The sequence below is a fragment of the Lepisosteus oculatus genome, chromosome 21 (genome assembly GCF_040954835.1).
Source record: "Lepisosteus oculatus isolate fLepOcu1 chromosome 21, fLepOcu1.hap2, whole genome shotgun sequence".
NCBI classification, from domain to species: Eukaryota; Metazoa; Chordata; class Actinopteri; order Semionotiformes; family Lepisosteidae; genus Lepisosteus; species Lepisosteus oculatus.
In genome coordinates this window covers 11,218,911-11,240,758 of record NC_090716.1, presented here as the reverse complement: position 1 = coordinate 11,240,758, position 21,848 = coordinate 11,218,911, and the positions used below count along the sequence as shown (strand labels likewise).

At 35.5% G+C, this 21,848-nt stretch overlaps 1 protein-coding gene and 1 long non-coding RNA gene across 2 annotated transcripts in view; one reads left to right on the top strand and one right to left on the bottom strand.

The window, feature by feature from the left end:
- The window catches only part of alx4a (ALX homeobox 4a), a 43,572-nt gene extending 33,447 nt beyond the window's left edge, over window positions 1-10,125 (bottom strand). Inside the window, exon 1 of the mRNA XM_006642480.3 lies at window positions 9,458-10,125. Coding sequence (XP_006642543.1) covers window positions 9,458-9,803 — 346 coding nt within the window. The 5' untranslated portion in view covers window positions 9,804-10,125. The remainder of the gene's footprint in view (window positions 1-9,457) is intronic.
- A 973-nt stretch (window positions 10,126-11,098) lies between these two features.
- LOC107075811 (uncharacterized) overlaps window positions 11,099-21,848 on the top strand; it is a 96,307-nt gene continuing 85,557 nt past the window's right edge. The window contains exon 1 of the long non-coding RNA XR_001477328.2: window positions 11,099-11,264. This is a non-coding gene — a long non-coding RNA (uncharacterized lncRNA). The remainder of the gene's footprint in view (window positions 11,265-21,848) is intronic.

Here is a 21,848-nt window from a genome sequence, read left to right as displayed (position 1 = left end):
TACATCTGGATGTGAGTCATCTAAGATATTGAACTTAAGTTGAAGGAAAAAGCTCAATAGCACTGCCACTGTCCACCTTAAACACGAAGTTTAAAACACTTTTAATCAAGTTTAAAACAATGCATGTTTTGCTTTAAAAAATTTAGAGGCCTTTTGCAGAAAACTAGAGAAAAGAATATACATTGCCTGATTGCTTTACTTTTATTGATAAAATGCAGTGTTTTGTTGTTCTTTTTTAATTTTTCAAAGGAGTCAGAAATGTAAAACACTGGTCTCTGGAATATTCACTGAATAAGACGAGAAGTAAACATGCACAAACTCTAGTCAGCATTTCCCAGAACTCATACAGAGAAAATACAGAAAAAACGTGTGACTCCAGGAATTTCAGTACAAGCGTTGATTGGAATAAAAGCTCAGATTGTCCTCATGGAATTTCCAACCGAGAACTTGAGACAAGAATTGGGAATAATGTGAGCACCACTAGGAAATACAAAATGCCAACATAATATATTCCATTTTGGTACTGCAATCTTTTGCTCAAACTACAATTATAATATAATGAAAATATCAGGAAGCAGTGTTAGTCTTGACAGAATTGATTGATCAAGATACATTTCACACATATCTAAACTAAGACAACATTAAGATTGATGTAGTTTTAATGAATACCATGCATTTAGATTTTCCCTTTATTTTGTTATGTTAAACTTCATTTTGTGATTCTTATAATGAATAAAATGAATATAATAACAGGTTTAATATTCAGTGTTTATATACAGTTTTTAGCTGTACGTTTATGTCCTTGACACAAATCCACAGCAAATCATGGTTTTATGATTTATGTACTGTATATTATATAAATCCAGTGTTTTGCCATCAAATGTGTTATGTTTTCAGAATGTACTAAACAAAGTGCTAGCAATCAATGTATTTTATAGGTTTTGAATAAATGGGAAAATGTTTCCAATTTGAGCTGAATTCCTTTAGATTGCTGTTCAAACTGTGAGCTAACCTTTCCAGTTCAATTAAACTTAAGTTTCATTTATGGATCCTGCTGTAGAAAGGTTATTTTTAAAGCCTGTCTTTTCAAATTTAAGGATCATTTTTTGCACCGCTGTGCACGGCAGATATCTAACACGATTCTTGTAAAAGCCATTAAGTTGTAGTGGCCCTAGAAAAGCAGGCCTCTGTCAACATTCCTCATTACATATTACCCTCTTTTTAAGTGTCATGCAAATTTGCCTCTTTAAGACCAGCTCATGAATTTGAAAGGACAGATCATTATTTCTGAGCTTCATTGATGTTTTTATTGGAAAAATAAAGGCTGCAATTGCTTAGTGCTTTAATAATAGAACATAGCTTTGCATTCTAATTCACTATACTCATCACAGAAATGCTGCTTCCATGTACTGGAGACAGAGAAATGACACGAATTGCCCAACTCCAGCAACAATTGAAGAACATAACCATTTGGCAAACACCTCTACCGCCATTTTGGACTGATGAAATATTGGTCTGTACAGACAGTCGCAGAGCTTATCAACCCTCTGCTGAAAGAAGAAAAATAACAGTATCTTTCATCAATCTTCCTTTATCCTTTATGTTATGTTTTGCAAGATCAAACATTCTCTTGAGGTTTGGGGTACAGCTTTGCTATGAATATTTGAGATGTAAAATAACAGCCTCTCATACACTGTTTCGCAGCCACGGTAACTTTCTCGGAAACCTTTTTGCACAGGAATTGTTTTAGCAACAGCACCTTCTAACTCAGCTCTGTAGGAAAGAGAGGTTGAGATGGGAAGACCCAGGTCTGTCACATGGATCTCCAGAGCTCTCTCAGCTTGAACCCCACTCCCTGTGCTTCGTCACCATTTTCGTCCTCCCTTCTGCTTTAGGTCCCCTTTAAGGTGCACTCCTTGAGCATGAAAACCCTTCCACTCAGACGGAAACTACTTCTTCTGATTCCATCACAATGGAGAATAGGGATGTTTCAAACTTGAGTCTTCTGTGTTGGGGATACCCCTGTTCTTGGGTGGATGAATGCTACTGAACAACATGAAGCCTGAATTAGATGCACAGTGGTGTGCTTCACTGGGGATCGCCAAAAACATTTTATCTGAAACTTTTGTTTCCAACTAATATATTGAAATACTCCTGGATAACAGGAGCTGGATTTGGATAACAGGTAAAAACAGCATAACATAGGAAGAACTATTGTTCTCAGGTACAAGGTTGTCCTATGAAATTACTAATAGATTTTCCAAGTCTTGGGAGTTTCTCTTGCTGTAGCTGCTGGTGGCTTGTCTGTTATATAGAAAACCTCTCGCAAAAACCAAGTTATTTAAACAAAGCCTTCAAATTAACTATTTATTTTTCAGCCAGTTACTCTGTATCAAAACATATCCACTGTGTAAACAATGCCAGTAACTTATGAACTGTACCAAACTGCAAGGCCAGTAAACTATTTAAACCAAACTCCTTGCCCAAAATGTTTTTATAGAAGTTTGCTCCAGTGTTTGTATGTTTTTCATTGTTTATTACCAATAAATTCCTTAACTTACACTCTAGAAACAAATCTATGGCCTGTATGCTAGCACTAGCAGCATATTGTATTAAGATTACTGTACAGTAATACTACAGTAAATGAACTGAGCGTTGAATTTGTATGTAATATATAAAGAAATAAACATGATTCAACAGTCTTGGTTAAGAATCTTTATCACCTCATAATTCCTAAGGCCTCTTACTGTTCGTGATCCCCTAACAATCTAACACATGAGCACAAATCGCGATATCGTCATTACTAATATCCACTTACAGAGCAATTCGTTAAGCATTGCAGGAGTACTTTTGCCGATCTAAATAAAACGAAGATCAACGCACACCTTAAAATGTTCAGATGGTCGTACGTCGCACACACCTGCAGTGTGTAATTAATATAAAATGCCCTTACAGCTTTTCCTAACCGAATAAATCCCATTAACTAACTCGTACATTTCCCTGTATGTTTTTGAAACGGAGTTCAGTGGACTTTTACGGGATAGTTATCACCTTCACTGCAGTTCCATTGCAATCGTTTTTTGCAAAGCGTTCCGAATTTTAATGCGAAAAATGTTTTCAAATATTAATTTGATTTTATAGAAAAGTAGTTCTAGCAGCTTAATCTTTGAATTTTCATGCCTGTGATCAGTCTGTTTTACCTTCACGAAGGATGAACTTAATGACGGGACAATTAGAGAATTATCTGTTACTACCGTAGATTAAAAATAAGTGTGCGTGATTTCTGTGGAATGATTAGTCGAGAATGTTTTCGCAGCCTAACTGATAAATTGTGAAACATTTTAGAATTGTTGAATTTCATAGTAGCAGACGGAGGGAGACGTGTTTGGATTCAATGTAGGACGCAGAAGGACCCTGAAGAAATAAAGTAAGTAAGGTGCATTCAACGTGGATAAATTAATAATTAAATTAGTTGTTTAACGCAATTCAAAGCTAGGATAGTTCGAGAAAAATCTAATACCCCCTGGTTAATGTATTCCGTTAGCTCTACTTTTCGTTATGTACTGTAACGTCTTATTTATTAAATGCATTGTTCTTTGCACTCACTGTACAGTATGTCTGAACTTTTGTTAAGTTTAATCAGGGTACTTCTAACTAAAAATATTCACCAATGGGTGGGCATCACGCTTTACTTTACTTAAAAGTAACGGGAAATCTCCATGTAGGATCTTAAGGTGTACAATACGCTACCATGGTCTGAATTATTTCCACATCCACCTACTAAAAGTATAACCGTAACTTACCAGCTTCCAAGAGTCTACCACGTGCACTTAATTTTCCCCGAGTTTCTCCACAATTAGGTTTCATTAAATAATTTTGTAGGTTATTAATACAGACTTTATTTTACGTCTGCGGCGAGTTGTAGTTTTTTTTTTATCTTAGCTTTGTATTTATGAACGTAAACACAGATGTAATTAAGTTGCACTTTGCTCTCGGATACCTGGAGGACAAGCGGGCTCATTAGACTAATTTAGACGTCTCAAACAGCCCAGCTGAAATGTCTAGTAGTCATAATAAGATCTAATCTACCTGCGGTGAACGCAAAAGTGAAGTTGTTGAGCTAAAGTTACCGCCTACCAGGGACTTCATTACTTAATACAGTGCTCGGGCAAATCTATAAGGAGAGAGTCGCAGAACTCGGGATTTCTGTGATCTGAACAGAGTCCTGGGACCTGTACAACAAATCTGTAGCACACCAAGCGACTTCTGTCATTCATGCTTGAGACGTGATCCTTTTAATTATGTGTTTTGCATTTGGTCTAAATTAATTTCGGTATATGCATAGAGTAATATATAATATGCATGTTTGCTGTGTACCGTAAGTATTCGTTTAACACCTTTTAATATCCGTATATAATAAAAAAAACTTTAATATTGTGAATTCTAACGTGCGACCATAACGTTGTATCCATTTTTGATGCTACTGGTTAAAATCAAGTTGCCATACAGTTCCTTCAGATCATCTGTTATGATATGGCCAACACCAAAACCATTTCAGAGTCTTGTGGCGCCTTCTGCTTTAAAAGTCATTTCTCGGAGTGGTAATGAGCGGAATGGAAATTTTCAAAAGTTTGACATCTGTTATACTAGCATGTTTATGGCATATGCTTAAAGTTTTAGATTCGTTTTATGCAGTTATACGAGTCTTCATCTACGACGGCATCTTGCAATAAATCATAAAAAGAGCATGATTTCGTTTCTGTTGCTCTTCTGCCTCAGAACAGAAGCGTTGTCTCTGCATTTCCTGCTCATTAAACCTCGGGCTGCTTTTGCCTGCTTTAAAGGAAGCGCGGTAACGGCGCTACGGTTGAACTGCAATTTCGTCAAAAGGTCGCACATTTCTTGAACAAAACCGAAATCTATTTAATAACATCTGTATAACAGCCCGCCTTTAAAAGTGTTCAAAAAGTTAAGGGTGTGTTACATCACCCTTTTCAATAAATTATGAAGAGAGAGGAGGAAAGACTGATTGGTTTATTGCTTTATGCTTTAATTAAAGTTTAATGAAATCCTACACTGTTTCATTCAAGCGATTTGCGGTGATGCATTTTAAGTTGTTCCAAACCGCTTATCTTGTAAGTCTTTCGTGCCTCAAATAGCTGTCCCCTTCCTTTTACCGCTTGTCTTTATTTTCTGTAACTTGTTTTGCTCCGCTAACGGTTATTATCCACCTTATGTTTATTGTCCGCGGATTCAGAAATATTGTCTCCGTTTGCGTTTTACATACTTTCCAGTGCAACAAAAATGAATTATTTTTTAGAATGTATTGTAATCGAGCCTTTTATTACTTGGAGTTTTATCCTGATCTGGGGACTTAAATGTCGTCACCTGTTATCTGTTCTCGGTTTTTGAGGATTTGCCCAACAACACACGCTCACTTAAAGTTTCTGTTTCCTTTTACCCAGACGTAGAGGAATGGCATTTTTGTTACTGATGATAATTATGAAGACATAAACTGCCGTATAGGCCTAGAGGCTTTTTCTAAGTGTAAAACTGCACAGTTACAGTACATGTTATGCAGTAAAACGGCTATCAGGCTTACTTTCGTTACTGTCCATGATATTGTCTGAAGAAATGAAATTTGTATTTGCATACATCGGCGTGGTATAAGACTGACTCTACTGTGCCTTGATCCTGTCACGTATTTCATGGTCTTGTTATAAATAATTGCAGTACTCTGCGTGTTTTAGTCATTCTTCCATAAATTGGTTTATTTTAATTAAAAAAAAGCTTGCAATAATTCTATATGGCAGTGTATTGTTTGTTAGGTTATTAAAATAGCTATGTGCCGGTGAGATGGGTCTTTATTTTATCGTTATTAATAAGTATCCCCACCACCACCATCTTTATTGTTAAAAAAAGAGCTTTTCGATTTTATTTCAAGGCACTCTTAATATACTAGTGATCCCAGCGATGTAACACATGAAAGATGTTGTTTCAGAACCAGATGTTACGGGGCTCAGACTTTCTTTTTTTAAACTCTCTTCCACACGTGGAAGACAAATGGTATAAAATGTCGTTTGCAAGATAAAACTCCCGACAAACTGCGCCCAGGAATCTGAAACGGCTTGTCTTTAACGTCCTTCGAGATGGTAACAAAAACATGCAACATTTTTATTAAATGCATCTGCTTGAAATAAAGTGTGTAGATGTAGAATTATTTTTCACCTTTTTCAGTCATTTTTGTTTTGCCTTTTTAAGTCCAAATAAATTAGAAACAGTCTTCTCATTCTACTTTATAAATAAGCAGACTGACATCGAGCCTAGGTTTATATGCTCAGTTAAGTTTGACAAACTTTTTTCCCCATTTGAAACAAAATACATCTGGCCCACCTTACCAAATGCGTGCATTAAGCAAATTTAGAAGATAATTTCAATTGAAATATTTAAAATCTAACATATTGTAAATATTTTGCTCAAATTGCAGGATTTATTCACTTTCTTGGGATTATAGACGACATTTTGCAAGTTCTATTTAAATATAACAAATATTTAAAAATCGTAAAGGAAAACGAAAACCATAAGACACTTCAACTAATGGGTGTCTTTTTTTTTCCTTTTAAGATTAAATCGAAACTTTGTTTCTGTTCTATGTGCGGAATCTTGAATTTCTTTATGTCGTAACAAGAAGTAACTATTATGTGATTATTGAAGATTATTGCTTGCGTAAAAAGTCATTCGTGAATATATTACATAATTTACATTTTTTCTGCCCCTATTAATATATAACAGGAATTTATAACCCTGAAAATATTTACAATTCTGTCTAAACCAAGGTTGTGTTCAGCTCTCGATGTTCTAGTTTGGAATCTTTTATTAAGGAAGCCAATCTGGTCAAGAACACGTTGGCACATTAGATGAAAAACCACTTGCTTAACAAGCAAAAGGCTCCCATGTTATTCTTATGACGATTAACGTGGATGGAAAGGTGCAGCTAAAATGATTCTTAACGTCCTTAACGAATTGTGAAAAATAGAGATTCAAAATTCCACTATGATTTTTGGAGACGTAGATACGACAAATAAACGTAAATAATTAGCGTGTAAAATTAATTAAAATTGCAAAGCTCTTGCGTTGTTATACTATGTGAGTAGGATAATTGCACTACTTAATCCTTTCTGGGGAAAAAAATGTCTCTGCGCTCTTACGCTGAATGAGCCTCTGCAAGAGTTGTGAGTAAACTGAACTTTGTGGCAGCAATGTAAGATTTATACCTGTAGAAATGGATTTTCCAGCGCTCAGCGCACCCTTTGTAAAATTCTTTTTTTAAATCAATTAAAGAAGGGGCCTATTAATCACTGAGTTATTGCTGTAACAAAGAGTGTTTGGGGGAAGAGATGCATTACGTGCATTACATTACACTGCTTTCCTATTAATTACTTTAAATTCTTAACATTTGATAACTCGAGTCAGTGCGTTATCAATAATTTAGCACGTCTACAAATTATCGCTCGTGAAATCTGTCACTTTGCATTATAAAAATATCGCATATCTCAACCTGAATCTTTTCTCCGAATAAATCTGATTCTTTTGATTGTAGCAGAAAACTATCAATTAAAAGAAATGTTCCAATGCACCAGGACGGTATCCGCAAGTGAAATTCATGTTTCACTAACTCTCACCGTGCGTTTACTCACCTTTCCTTTGTCTCGCTGTACTTCTGTAACACTGCAGTGTACACTTACAGTAAAAGTGGTAGTTTTAACAGCATAATGTGGTCGTAATTATTTTAAAAACATTCCCTAAGGACTCCCTTTTGCCGTTCTCACATAGGAATTTTCCTTATTAATGCCTCTGCTGGGAAATTTGTTTTGTTTCCTTAATAATGCGGTTTTAGAAACGTATTCATGCCAAGTTTAATAAACTGGAGCTGTGCCTCCACGAGATAGCCATGTTAAAAGCAAGGCGAAACGTATACACGGGATCAGGGATCCTCGGTATTGAGAAATATCTTCCCGGTCTCCTTTTGAAGACCACTTCAAAAGAAATACATATTGGAGTTTAAAATACAATCTGTAGTCATAGTTCTGTAAAATTAAATTTCTGCTATTATTAAAATGACCCTATTTCTAACCTACATTTGAATGACGTAATCATTGTGTATTATTATTATTTTATTATTATTAAACATGTTTTATTGGGTATGTTACCCCTCCTCCCTTTGCTCTACTCCATCCGCCTCACAGCAACAGGCTATAAGACGGTGATCGATGGCTTGTTAACTTAACCTCGGCCTCCTCAAACCAGGAGCCGCCTTCAGTCCCCAGATTAACTTGGAAAAACTAATTTACCATTGAACAGTGCGCCATTAACCCTGGCGACAGCAAGAGGCAGGAGTTCGTCAATGTAGTCCAAAGATATGCGAGCTGATGATACCCAGACCCAAAGTAAAAATGAAAGCTGCTGTTTTTATTTATTGAACGTTTGATTCGGATCATTACAATTATTTGTTGTACAAGAAGTTTCTATACCCAAATCACTGGCCCAGTTGAAGCTTTCCTGAAATAACCACAAAGTAAAAGGCAATGCGCTGTACGTTATTACTGATATCTGTAAACGTGTTAATTACATTCTCCTAAATTTTAACTCCTGTATTAAGGATTGTAATGTAGATTATCGCATTAAACATACTTTAATTCAAATCGTTAAAGGGAAAATTCAATAGTAACGTTATGCCTTCGTCTTAATTATGTTACCAAGGTAGTAGCTACGGTCGTGATATCCATTATAGCGTGCAATGTGTGCGCATTTATTTTGGAAAACCCGGGGTACATTAGAGATGGTGGAAAATATTTGAAAATATTGCTAAATAATAACTGGACTTAGTATTGACACCAGTATTAGCAAAAACTCGGATCGAATTTCTCCTGCTTTAGGTAGTCCTTATTACATTGAACTTGTTAGCAAATTTGATGTTAGCTGAGTGTTCATATAACAGTGCAGAGCGAAATATTTTTTCATTGTTATTTCCAAACACGTAGGAACGTTTAGGTACGTTTCTGTATGGGAATAGCTAAGTCTTAAAAGAGTACAGGACTCTCTTTAACCCATCCATTTTGCACAGTTTCCTTCGAGACCTATCTAACTGGGAACAGCTGCATCCTAAATTCACAATTCTCTCATAGCTTCGGTCTAGAAGGTAGAACAGTTTAGCCTACCTGCGCTGTTAAAAAACATGTACGTGGAGAATTCTACAGAGATCACCTTCTTTTTTCATACAGTATGTGTGAGTGTGGTACTCGTGTGTATACAGTATATATAGATATGAGAATTGAGGAACTCCGAATGCACAGCATTAACTTCTCAACCTATAAAGGCGGTGGGAGACCAGTGTTCCGTTAATTGAATGAGTTAAGTCGGAAAAACTCGTAAAGAACGGACTTACTATTCAACTCACCATAGCAGGAGATGAGCGCTCCGTTGTGGCCGCTTTCTTGATGGAGTTTGCTTCCTTCTGGGGGTGTTTTGCAAGAGGACCTCTGCATGAAGAGGTGGTATTTGTTAAAGTTGCCTTCCCCAGAAGTGGCATCCAATGACTGGCATTCCTGTTGGAACGGGCTCCGCGACTTTTCCCCATAAGCCTGACCTTTGTTGGTCAGGAAAGTGGGGCTGTATTTGGTGTCACTCGCTTGGAATGTCCTAAACGGGTTAGCCTGGTGATCCCTACCTTGCGGTGCAGATGGGTTATAATATGAATCCATGGATGTCATATCACAGTATGAAACGCAAGTCTCAGCGTTCATTCCTAAAAAAAAGTAAAGGGAAAAAAAGAGGTCCAAATGTTTTTTTTTTCTTTCTTTCCTTTTTGGAGAGCGAAGCAAACAGATACTCTCTCTCTCTCTCTTTCACACAAGGGCGCGCACACACACAAACTCGGCAGCTGGGGTTGGTTATAAAATGATTCAGATGTTTTCCAGAAACTGCAAGCTGACCAAAAGCTAAAAGCCCCCTTAAGGTTTAGGAGAGTAACAAAAACTGTCTCTTCCCTTGGAAGATGCAACCCAGAACTCCTCGATATAGTCTATAAGTCAGGACCTCTCCCCAGTTATGTAGACGGGTTGAATGGGTGAGGTCAGACCTTTGCTTAGGGGGAAAAAAAAGGTTTGTTGTAAATATATGGGGAGACACAACACATGACATTAATGCAATTAGGATATGAATATATAACTGATTGGATGTAGAGGGCAACACAGAGGAAGCAATTCAATGGCTGTGACACGGCTAATTTGCAATGGTCTCTCAAATGAGGACTTTGTCTTAAGCTAAAGAAAAGCTGCAACAGCTCATTTTCACTTGTGTTCTTGTAACGGTTCTAAATATTTCGTATGCCTTTTTTAGATAGTTCACGAGTTATTCTGAAGTTAATATTTTATTGCGAAACACAACGCAAATGCAAGGTTCAAAATCCGTCCGAAATATTGTATTTAAAAATACCATACAGGGTGTACCTTGCCTTTAAATGTTCAGTGTACTTTAGCGGTACATACCAGCAGAACGTGCACGCACGTACTGTAGGGGTTTCAGAGGTTGGAGTAAATGCATCGCCCCAAGGGTAATATCGAGTGAGGCGCCACGAGAATAAAAACTGCGAAGGTATTAAAATAAAAAGTTCTGAAGATCTTGTTTGATCCTTCATGATGCCTTTAAACTTGTATGAAACCCCACGACATTAGGTATGCTATTTTCGATGCCAAAAGACACCTAATTTGGAAATTCGTGATTTATTTCCCACAAGACTTAACACTGAATTGGTGTAGTAGCATTGAAGCTCTAACCAATTCATCATACCTTTAATTGCAAGAATGGTCTGCTAATAAAAGCGTCAAATGCATACTTGGGATGTATTTTAGCTCCGTAAACGTCGTTCGCTTAGAAATACTGCGTGGCTTTTAGAGGCGATATGAATAGTTATCTGTAAAGTGCGCACTCGCATCTATCCGTCAATATTATCTTAATGTTATTCATGCATTCCAAAACTTGTAATTTGTTTACAGGTGAAATTTTAGAACCTCTTCGTGCTTAACTCCTACAGGTCGAGCATGTATCGAGCTGCTACAAGCAAACGCGTGCACTGCCCCTTGTGTTCCAGAAACACTTGTATTCGGGAAGCCTGGCTGTACTCCTTAAAACCCGAGAGGAAATCCAAAAACAAAGGTGAACCTAATTCGCACCACAAAAAAGACATGGGTGCACGTCAGTTACGCGTGAGTACCGTTATTTATCTCGCTCATTTCTGCCTCCTCCTTTTCACGCCTGCCCGGCGTTCTTTGAAACGATTTAATGCCTTATAATTTTTTTTATTATTATTTTAAACAATATAAGCCTGCTAACCCTTTAGTCCAATGTGCTTTTCTTCCAACTTTAGGGGAAAAAACACGTGTTTTTTTTTTTCATTTCAAAACTTTAGGAAGGTAAATATTTAAAAATATATTTTTTTAAATAAATGTTTTGACTGTAGCCTATTTGTTAATGGAACAAATTGTGAGCGTTGCATTTGATTAATGATGGCGCTCATATCTCACTTTTTGTAGTGTAAGGTATGTTTGAACTCTTGTATACCTCACACGTTGTTGTTTTTTCTTATTTTATAATGTATTGATCTGAAACAAAATATCTTGTTAAGCTATCTTGTCTGATGTGGTATTCGCTCCGATAAAAGTAACTTTCCAGTTAACAAAATATAAAAATTATTTGACATTCGTTTCAGATTAAGTAGATATGATAATTCGCGTAAGTAGAGGTGTTATTTGTTGTTAGTGTAAGACTACTGTTTGTCCCAGTACTATGTTGAATAAATGGATTGTGTATAACAGGAAAATTCGAGTATTAAGTTTATATCGTAGTAGGTTTTGGACGGTTTTGTAAAACTGGCTTTAAGATATAGTGACCACAACGATCAGAAGATCACAGCAGTAATGTGGCCATTTCTGCTTCTCGTGATTACGTCAGGGCGTTTTTGAGTCCCAGAACTGTTAGAGCAGCTAAAGTTCCAGAATAGTAGAGCGTCCGTCAGCTTTTATCTTAAAGTTACACTAATGAAAGAGTGAACACCTCCCAGATTAAAGTGCTTGGGAAAATGAAAAGAGCCAATGGAAGGACTTATTCCGACTTTATTCGCAGGTGTGAAACGTACCTGAAACATTGAGTGAAATGGTCTAGGTTTTTTTCCCCGATAAAATCTCATTTTATGTGGGTCGTTCTCAATAAAAAAAGCCCACGACTGTTCTATGTGACAGTATCACGAGAGATGGAATCTTATGTGTAATCTTGATGGACCTGTAGGAGAAAACTGTCCCTACCTCGAAGCCGATTTTAAATTATACACCCAATCACCCTCGAAAACTAAATCAATCTGTTTATCCACATTGAAATTTGAAATGGATCAAAAATATTTTGTTTGATAGCGATAATAGTGGAATATAATTTTATCGCATACTGTTCGAATATTATTGTTTGTATTATTGATTTGATTGATAAAGGTGTGCAAGACGGAAGATCACCCATTCGCCCATCGTGAAGATCAAAACCAGTTTTTGATGGCGGCTTTTGTAAATCCTAAACGCCTTTGAGTAGCATAAAACCTAATATTATTTGCAAATGGCAGGTGGGTCAAAGTTTTTTTTTTTGTTTTTTTTTTTTAAATCTAGACCCATGCCTAATGAATTACTGCCCTAAACTACTGTCATTCTTTGAGAACCTAGATAGAAGCCTATCAGAAAGAAGTTGCATTTCCTTCCCTGACCACAGGCTATGGTCATCCTAAGGCTCAAACTTCCCGAATAAAAAGCTCATTATTGTTTCGTTATAACCCTCAAAAGTCGACCCCAATCCATGAGATCGAACTGGTAAAGTGATGAATAGCAGTCTTTTGCATTACACTCTTGTCATTCAATGGCAAAAGCTTTAATTGGATATCAAACAACGACAATGATTAATGTAAGTCCTGTAATTAGAACTTTACTTTGAATAATATACTGTAGGGTTTAGCAATTCTTTCCAGGAAATGAGCCTTGCGTGAGCTCCTTGTTCATTATTAACGGTTGTATACCAAGAACACAAATTAGCTAGGCAGAACTACACGAGCTAAAATAATACAAAACTTGTCGAATACAGTGGACGTTATAGCTATAACCAGTATGTTAAACATTCGTCAGGGAGTTAAGGAATTGTATACTAAAAAGTTGTCTCTGAGATTAAATTCAGCTGTTGATACTATTGTATGGAGTAATATGGAGGCAAAATATAAAATGTGGTTATGTTGTATAATTCATTCCAGTAAATTTAATATTTCAGTGCTCTTGCTTTGTCGTCTTTTGAATTGAACATTGCCCACATTCTGAATCTCGTTTGCTTTTATTTTTATTTTATATATTTAAAAGACGGATTGCTAACAGCTCTCGCTGTTTAATACGCACGAACTTTGCAGAATAGCTTTTCTTGTTACAAAGGTTTAGATTTGTCTCTATAAAGGCGTAGATACAATATAGTGGATAATAACAAAACGCAATATTTTCTTAGGTTTACTATTCGAGGGTCCAGTTTATGGTAAAGCAGGTAATATTGAATGAAAGACGCGCTCAATTAAAAACACCAATTAAGTCTTCACGACATCCTCTTGTCTTGATTTATTTAATCATCTGAAGAAATCTGTTCTTCTGTACGTCATCCCATTTTAGTTGAATTATTTGTCCTATAGCTGTACACTTTTGGCTCCGTTACAATTTTAACTCTGGACGTCTTTTCTCAGTTTCATATAAACTATTTGGTATAGACTGGTGTCGTCTGTGAGCTCTTTCCAGAGGACGTTTGTTCATGCTGCACTGGCTTCTGTCAAGCAAGTGAAAGAGACCGCGGCGAAGTACATTAAACTAGATTGCTCAAAATCGAATTCTGTCCTTGGAAAATTAAACCACATAGAGCGAGATTAATACACAGATCATAACTATGCTATAAACTCTGTATACTTCCACGGCCGTCTCCATCAGAACTTTTAACTACTGTACTTATTTGTAAAAATAAAGAACACTTTTAGTGCTGCTGGACCAATGCTTATCAGTCTAAATTAAAGAAGTTTCGCTATTGTTAAATAATTTGGTGAAAAGCAAATATGACGTACCGTAGTAGTAAAAAATGATTTTTGTAGAAAACAGTGTTTTCTATATGCAGCTTTGAGATTCCATTCTTAGCAAGTTTAGGCTATATAATTCTTTAGATGTTGAAAAGGTGAAAGTTCTGTAGGATGTTTTAAATAAGCACATTAGCCCATATATTGTTTACGAATGTTTAGTTTAAGAGCGCCTCTGAGCTAGCGATGAGCTGAAACGAAGACGCAGCAACAAAACCCGGATCGACTCGGTGCACCTGCTTGTGAAGATCACACGTTATCAACTGTTTTAGCTCTTTAAGTCAAATACAGGTATCATTATTTTTTGTAACACTTAACAACAACAAATGCATTTCATATCTGTCCTCTTACGGACAATTTTTAATACACCCTCTGTAGTTCTAGGCAAAGGTACGGTATATTAGTCCCCGAGTACAGCATAGAGTATATACAGTAATTAATGTATGCAGCCCGTTCATTTTTTTTGCTACAGAATACTACCATGCAATTATACAATACTGACAGGATCAAGCATTATTCTGTGCTATTTTTTCTCAGTTGGAAAGAAAAGGGGAGCTCCCGATTTCCCTTTAAGAAATCACTTAGGTTATTCATGACGCATAAAGACACAAAACTATTTGAGATAAAGCGCATTTAATGGCATTGCCATTTATTACTCGGTACCTGGCCGAACGGTTTTATTTAGAGGTTCAGTTAAAACGGCTACAAACAGTTGATTGTACGAACAGTATTTCAGCCTACTTACGGTGGAATTGAGACTAAAGGCAGATGTTGCAGATTATAACGTTTGGGCACTTACTGAATGAACTTCACATTTATTTATTTATGGGGGTTAGACGCAACCTCGGAAAATTAATCTTAAAAAAAAACATAAAAGACTTTGCATCCCTTGCTATTTACTTGCTGTTTATTGAGGCTTTTGAGTCACCGCTGATGTGTCAATATTTATAATCGTCCTATGTCAAACCGCAATAACCGTAATTTGGACATTTAGTTTGAAATTAAACGAATAGGAATTTTTAATAAGTACAACTGTTTTCCTCACTACACTGTACATTGTATATACGGTGCGTATGAATCTACGACCTTTTGTAGCTTTGTAATTTGAAAGGCTACTTGAGCTGCTTCCGAAGTTTAAACACTTACACTAAATCAAAGGATTATCTCCAAGTGCCTAACTTGTACAATAAAATTATCATCTCGCGTGGTCATTATAATCTATCGTAGGTTCACTTTGTAGGCCATTCTAATTGGGTCTCCGGGCTATTAAAATTGATCATAAAATTGCATTAAATATGCATCTTCGAGGTGGTCTTTGCAATTTTACGCTACGCAACAAGAATAAATTAAAAATTATTTCAGTACTTTCACGAAAATATTAAATTTGAAAACCCCATATAAAAATAACATCGAATCGCACTAATCCATAGATAATTTGCACCGGCTTACACTGATTATCCAGGCTATTCTAAATTTAATTCCTCTTATACAATGTGGATACGAATCATATTAACAAAACACTTACGCTAATAACTATAGGCTACGCGCTCTGACGTTTGCTTTAATAACCTGGCGACCGTGACCTCGACTGCAGGCCATCAGGAAGAATGAAAGAGAGGCCGAGTTTAACATGAGGAACAAATAAAATCGCTAAATTAAATTAAGATTACCCCCAAGGCAGCCTATACTGAGCACTCCTCCGGCGGAAAAGTGGATCTTATTTTCTGAAGGGACATCTTTGTTTTGCATGTAAAATAGGTTTACAAAAGGTAACACTGTAACATATGTGTACTTTGCATGCGTGCGAAGATTATGCAAACGCATATAGATAATGTACACATGGTATGTACGTTGCTGGTATGCCCAGTATGTAAGACACATAAGTAGAAAAAACTTGCTGCAGATACTGTATTTGACATTTATCTTTAAACTTTAAACTTCCTCAGACGCGGAGATAATACATATTTTTAAATGGCTGGTACAGTAAGTGTGATAACACTTAAACCATACATATTACAGTAGGGGGGTAATTTCAAATGAATAATACGCGTAACAAGAATTAAATTTTGCCTGAAAACAATACATCACTTACTTTTAATTCACAGCCTATAACGTTTTTCTTCATTTTATTAGTTATTGGTATAAAATCGATGACTTAGTAATGCCTGTTATTAGTCTTTTCGCCATCAGAATTATTATACATATTAATATATATGGATCTTCCTTTTCATATTGATATTTACAGCCATTTCGCAGTATTCAGTTCAATAAAACGCATTTGAGAAAATTACTTCTGCAAATTAGTATTTTTCACTTTTAAACAACAATAATAATACGCGAAGTATATAGTATAATTTATAAAAATGCTTGGAAATTGTTTTAATATTTAAAGTAATGGAAACCGAGCAAATCCTGCTCTTCACAATATCTTTTATAAAAATAAGTAGGAGGATTTCTGTTTTCTGGTGTTAGAACTACTATTTAAAAAATTGAGGAGTTCATATTTTTGAGGATTTTTAAGCAGTAATTCCTGTAGCAGAATATAGATAATTCAGCATGACAAGTGCAATAGTTCTGTATGTTAATGCAGAAATAAACTGAATTTTAAAAAGAATAAACCTTTAAAAACTGTTAACCGTTTTTTTTTCATTCTTGGTTTTGAATTGTTGTATCTTTGTTGTTTGTATCGACCATACATTAATTATATAAATACCGAAATATATATTGTCTTCGTTAACAACAATTTAAATTCTTAAATTATTATACCTGCGGTATAAATATGTTCACAGCGTTCTTCATTTCGGATTTTCAAACATAAATCCTTAGAGACTGTCCTTGTGGTAACCAAAAATAACAGGGAAACTTCATCCTCAGTTTGGTAATGTGTAGAATCAACACTCAGCAGATTTGGTCAAACAGCTCTTTACGGTCAATCGGTTGAGATGCAGGTCTGCCCTTAATTTTATCATTCGTAGTTGTATTATTAATAGTAGAACAGTATTTACAGAAATATAAGTAAACCACAGATAATATACTTAACACCTCTGCAAAAGCATTAAAACACAATCCGTTTTCAATCTAAGTTTCTATAAAGCACGGCTTACAGACATGACCTTAACATTTCCACAAGTGAGCTATTGTGTTGTAAATTGGTTCAAATTGGGCATGTAGCCAAGGATCCACTAAAATTTAACTTTGAACAGCAAATTAAGAAGTTCATAAATTTGATATTTAGCATATTTAAAAGTCGTTTGGTAACCTAATATAATCCAGAATTCTCGTAATAATTTCACCAGTATTAAAAGGCTGTAGGTACTACAGTACCTTTTAAAGCTGTTTCTTACATATTGCAGATGCTGATTTATTTGTTTCTAGTTACTATCCAGTTGTTTCAGTGTTAATTACTAACAACTGCAAACAACTATTTCAATGAAAGTTAGCGTCTGAGTGCCGACGCTGAATACTTGGTTTAGTTGATGGAATTGTGAGCAAAGTGATTACACTCCTGAACAGCTCCCAGAGATATCCAGCTAGGAGAACAGTTTGAAATCTGAAGTGATTTATAAAATGCAAGACAAATGCACACGCAGGGGGTATTATCATGATTCAGCTTTAAAGGGTTAGATCAGTATGTCAAATTCACTGATATGCTTCAAAAAGTGTTAGCATGCAGCTATGCAGTATTAAACCATTTCTTCCTTTTATTCAGTATACATTTATCTGACATTTTTGGAATCGAGAGAAGGTGCACATCAGACATAACCAGGGTTTGGAACTTTTGTACATTTTGAAAGCAATGGATTTTGATAAATTTGTGACTGAAGTGGTTACTCAATAAAATGTGACCTCCACACTTGACAGGTATGACACATAAAATACTTGATATCCCTTGCATTTCTGTAGACTTTTCATTAAAACCTTCCTGGCACATTATGCTGAATACTTTTCATTTTGTGCAAAATAAATCCGTATTTCACAAGAGATGGATGTGTACTGTATATTACAAACATAGCATTTAGAAAAAATAAGCACTGCAGAAGTGCAGATGCAAAGCAGTCACTGAGCAAGCACACCAGAATATAATGACAAATCACAACACATGCTTCAGAACTGAAAATGAAATGCCATTCGTCAGAGAAAAGGTGCCTACATGTTTTTACACTGCTATCTCAATAAGTCTGCTTTAATTACTGCACTCACCAGAACCAGTCTCCATTTCAGCTTCTCGGAAGACTTTTTAAAACTTGTTACTGATTTAAATGTCCATGACGGAACATTTTGTTGATTTATGTCCAGTTTGACATTGTGATTTTCAAACTGCTACAAAATAAATTACACAGACGAAAAGCATGTGCAGCTGGATATCGGAGTCATAAAATCCATTGTCATTTCTTCAGTTTCAATGACTTACATTCCCACTCTTTCAAAAAATCCCCCCAAAACACATGCCCACCATTGAAGTCACAGCAGATGGCATTGTAAAATAACAAAGTGCTTAGAAACACAAGTTATTATGACTAATTAAATTCAGTCAAGCATGTTTCATATTGTTGATATCTTTACCTAGTTCAGAAATCAAATGCAAGTATTGAATCGTGTCAAATATTTTGCCTCTGTTCTGTCTGTCTTCCTGAAAAATTAGTTATACTTGAGTGATTGCCAAAATAAAAAAAAACCTTGCTAATCCTGAAATGAGAGCTTGAGTTGTCTTTTAAAGGCATGACAGATTTTGCTGCTGAAATGATGCATCTCAGCCTTGCTTACACTTATGAGAGTAAGAATGATATCAAAAGTCTTTCTGCAATAAAACTGCACATCTGAGCTCCACTCAAACAGTACAAGTACAATGTGATGCACATTTTGTACATGACTCTGCTCATGCCATTCTGAGACACTGCCTCAACTGACAATCCAGAATAACCTGATAAATCTTAATTACCCTATTTGTTGAATACATACTGAGTTGAAGATTGTAAAAATTACAATGGCATCCCTTGATATGCTTTAAGATCAGTATTTAATAATTGTGATGACTAGTGAAAAGCACTGCTGCAACACAAGCTATGTACTGTATTTATAGGAGGTGAATGCAACATGGGTTTTTAGATTATCATATGAACTTCAAACCATATCTGAGACGTAGGCTTTGGGGATTTTTAAATAAATAGAGCTTGTTTCTTGAATAGTGAAGCTGAGAGGATATTTAATAAGGATGTGTAACAAAAAGATTAATAACACCTCCAGGGTGCAAGCAATTCCTTTTAGTAGGAGACCAAAAATGTGGGCTCAGTTAGATTTGTAAACAGGAAGGGACTTGGAAAAATGTGATGTGCTAAATAGCATGTTACAGACCAAAGCAAATGTAGATGGAATGTATGTTGTAGATTTCCACTGACATTTTCTGAGTGTGGTCCACTTTGGCCACAAGCATAATTGTAGCTCCTTTTACTTTAAACAAAAAAAGCACCCCCAGTCTCACTTACAATAATTGCTTCATTATACAAACCATGCGCGATATATCTCTGACTCAAAATAGATTTATCGCAAATGTAGAGAACACCAGCAAGCCTTTAGTTACAGCGTTTTTTTTTTACTATTGAAAAGTTATTAACGTGTCACTTCACTGGCAAGCCATTGAAAACTTCCCTTAAACCACACACCCACCTGTCTTTAATAAGAGACCCAATTTATTGAGTGTAGTATTTTAATAAAAACCGACTGTGTCCTTCCCACATTAACGTATGGCACTCCAAACTGGCTTGGAGAAAAATCTGGTGAAACTGCAGTGCAATGTATTGTGCTGTGCATTATGTAAACTTTTCAGCTATTGTTTGCTTATGATTGTGATTCATTGTCTTTTAGGTGAATCAAAAGACATGGAAATCAAATCAAAAAGCAATTCGTTTTATTGCTTGAAGTCTTTGACCTGCTTATAGGTAAATATATTGTAGCAATAAGGTAGCCGCTTCAGCATGCCTAAGCTACAAAGGAATAGATAAAGGTTTATTCCATGATGAAAAGAAAGTAAGTTTCGGCTGTTTAGCCTTCTTCACAGGTGACACCTCACCTGTCTTTTCAGGTATCTTTTCTTTCTTTTCAGCATGGAATAAGCCTTTACCTGTTCATATTGTAGCAATGCCTAGAATTATGTTTAAAATACAGTAAAAACTTAAAAGCTCTTCTGTGAAATGCATTAAGGGTAAGTACTGAATTTCTGTATTGAATATATTTAAATTGAATCGCCAGAATATTCCCCTCTTTGGTTTATAATACAATTTATAGAGTGCAAGTGCATGTTTGTATTAATCCGCATGCTATGAAAGCTTCAAAACTAAGGTCATATTTTAAAATAACTGAGTTTCAGCATAGAAAGTTGAGTACAATTGTCTGGACTGGTTAGCTGAAAAACAAACAAACGGCGGTATTGTACCAAGCGGTAGTATCCATTTGTATCATTCATAGTGAATTTGACACATTTAATAATCTTGGTTCTGGTGTAGGATTTCAGTTTTAGAGGTTTGATTTGATTTAGACCTTAACAGACATTTAATTCTGATTCTGTTGATCCTACGTACAGTACCCTTCCTTCACTCGTCAATTAAGATGGAAACCCGCCAAAAAATAACAAAAATGTATTCCTCATATGTTTGTCAATATTCACAAAACTTCCAGTGATGGGGGAAAAAAAGTGCATACAGTATGTTCATGTTCAGTTAACAGATGGTTAGATATATAATATTTTAAATATATTTTCTGGATTTTTTTTCTCTTCTTTTCAGTCTTCATATGTGTGCAGAGAATCTTATCTGACTGGTAAACCAAGAGTTATATTACATGAATTGTAATCACATTGAAAACAATACTAGAAATGTAAAATCTGAGCTTGGAAAAAGAGTAACCACATCTAAGGTATTTCTTTATTTTTATCTATATATGTTTTACTTATTTTTTCAGGAAATTTGTTGCTATGTTTTAAGTATCAGGGATCAAATCCATTCTTCTTTAACTGTACTAGTTGAGATTAAAAAAGTGTGCTGAAGCTAATGTATGAGGATCTGTATTGTATTTCTATGGGACCTTCAGTAGAAAAGACAAGTGCTAGGAAGTAAAGTGATTTTTTTCCATTATTGAACATTTGTAAATTGTTACAATTATTGTTGTCTTATGCACTGTTTTTAGTTATAAACTTTTTCTAAATGTAAAATACAAATCTTATTGAGTGAAGTAGCTTTATGTTCCTAATTTCTTATTAACATGATAGTGTAATTGACAACCAAAGATTTCCTTATTTAAAGCAATCCTGTTACTACTACCACAGTCTAAATTAATATATGTACTGTATATTAATATACAAATAAATGGTGGAGTTATTTATTTTAAATGCATTGTTGCATGTCACTCTTGTTCAGAATTTAACATTGTGACTTATTACTGATGTGTTTTGTTTTAGGATAGATAGTACCGCAGAGAATTACATGTGAGACGATCTGTTTTTTTTTCCTATTTGAGCAGATGTTGCTTGATTGTCTGCATGTGCCTCTGGGTGCCAAATGATATGTTCTCAAAGAATAGAAATCTTCAGCGCCCCTCATTAACGGAATTTAGGATCCTATCATTTATAAATGCAGAACATGTTCATAGAAACTTGGACAAAGTAACACAT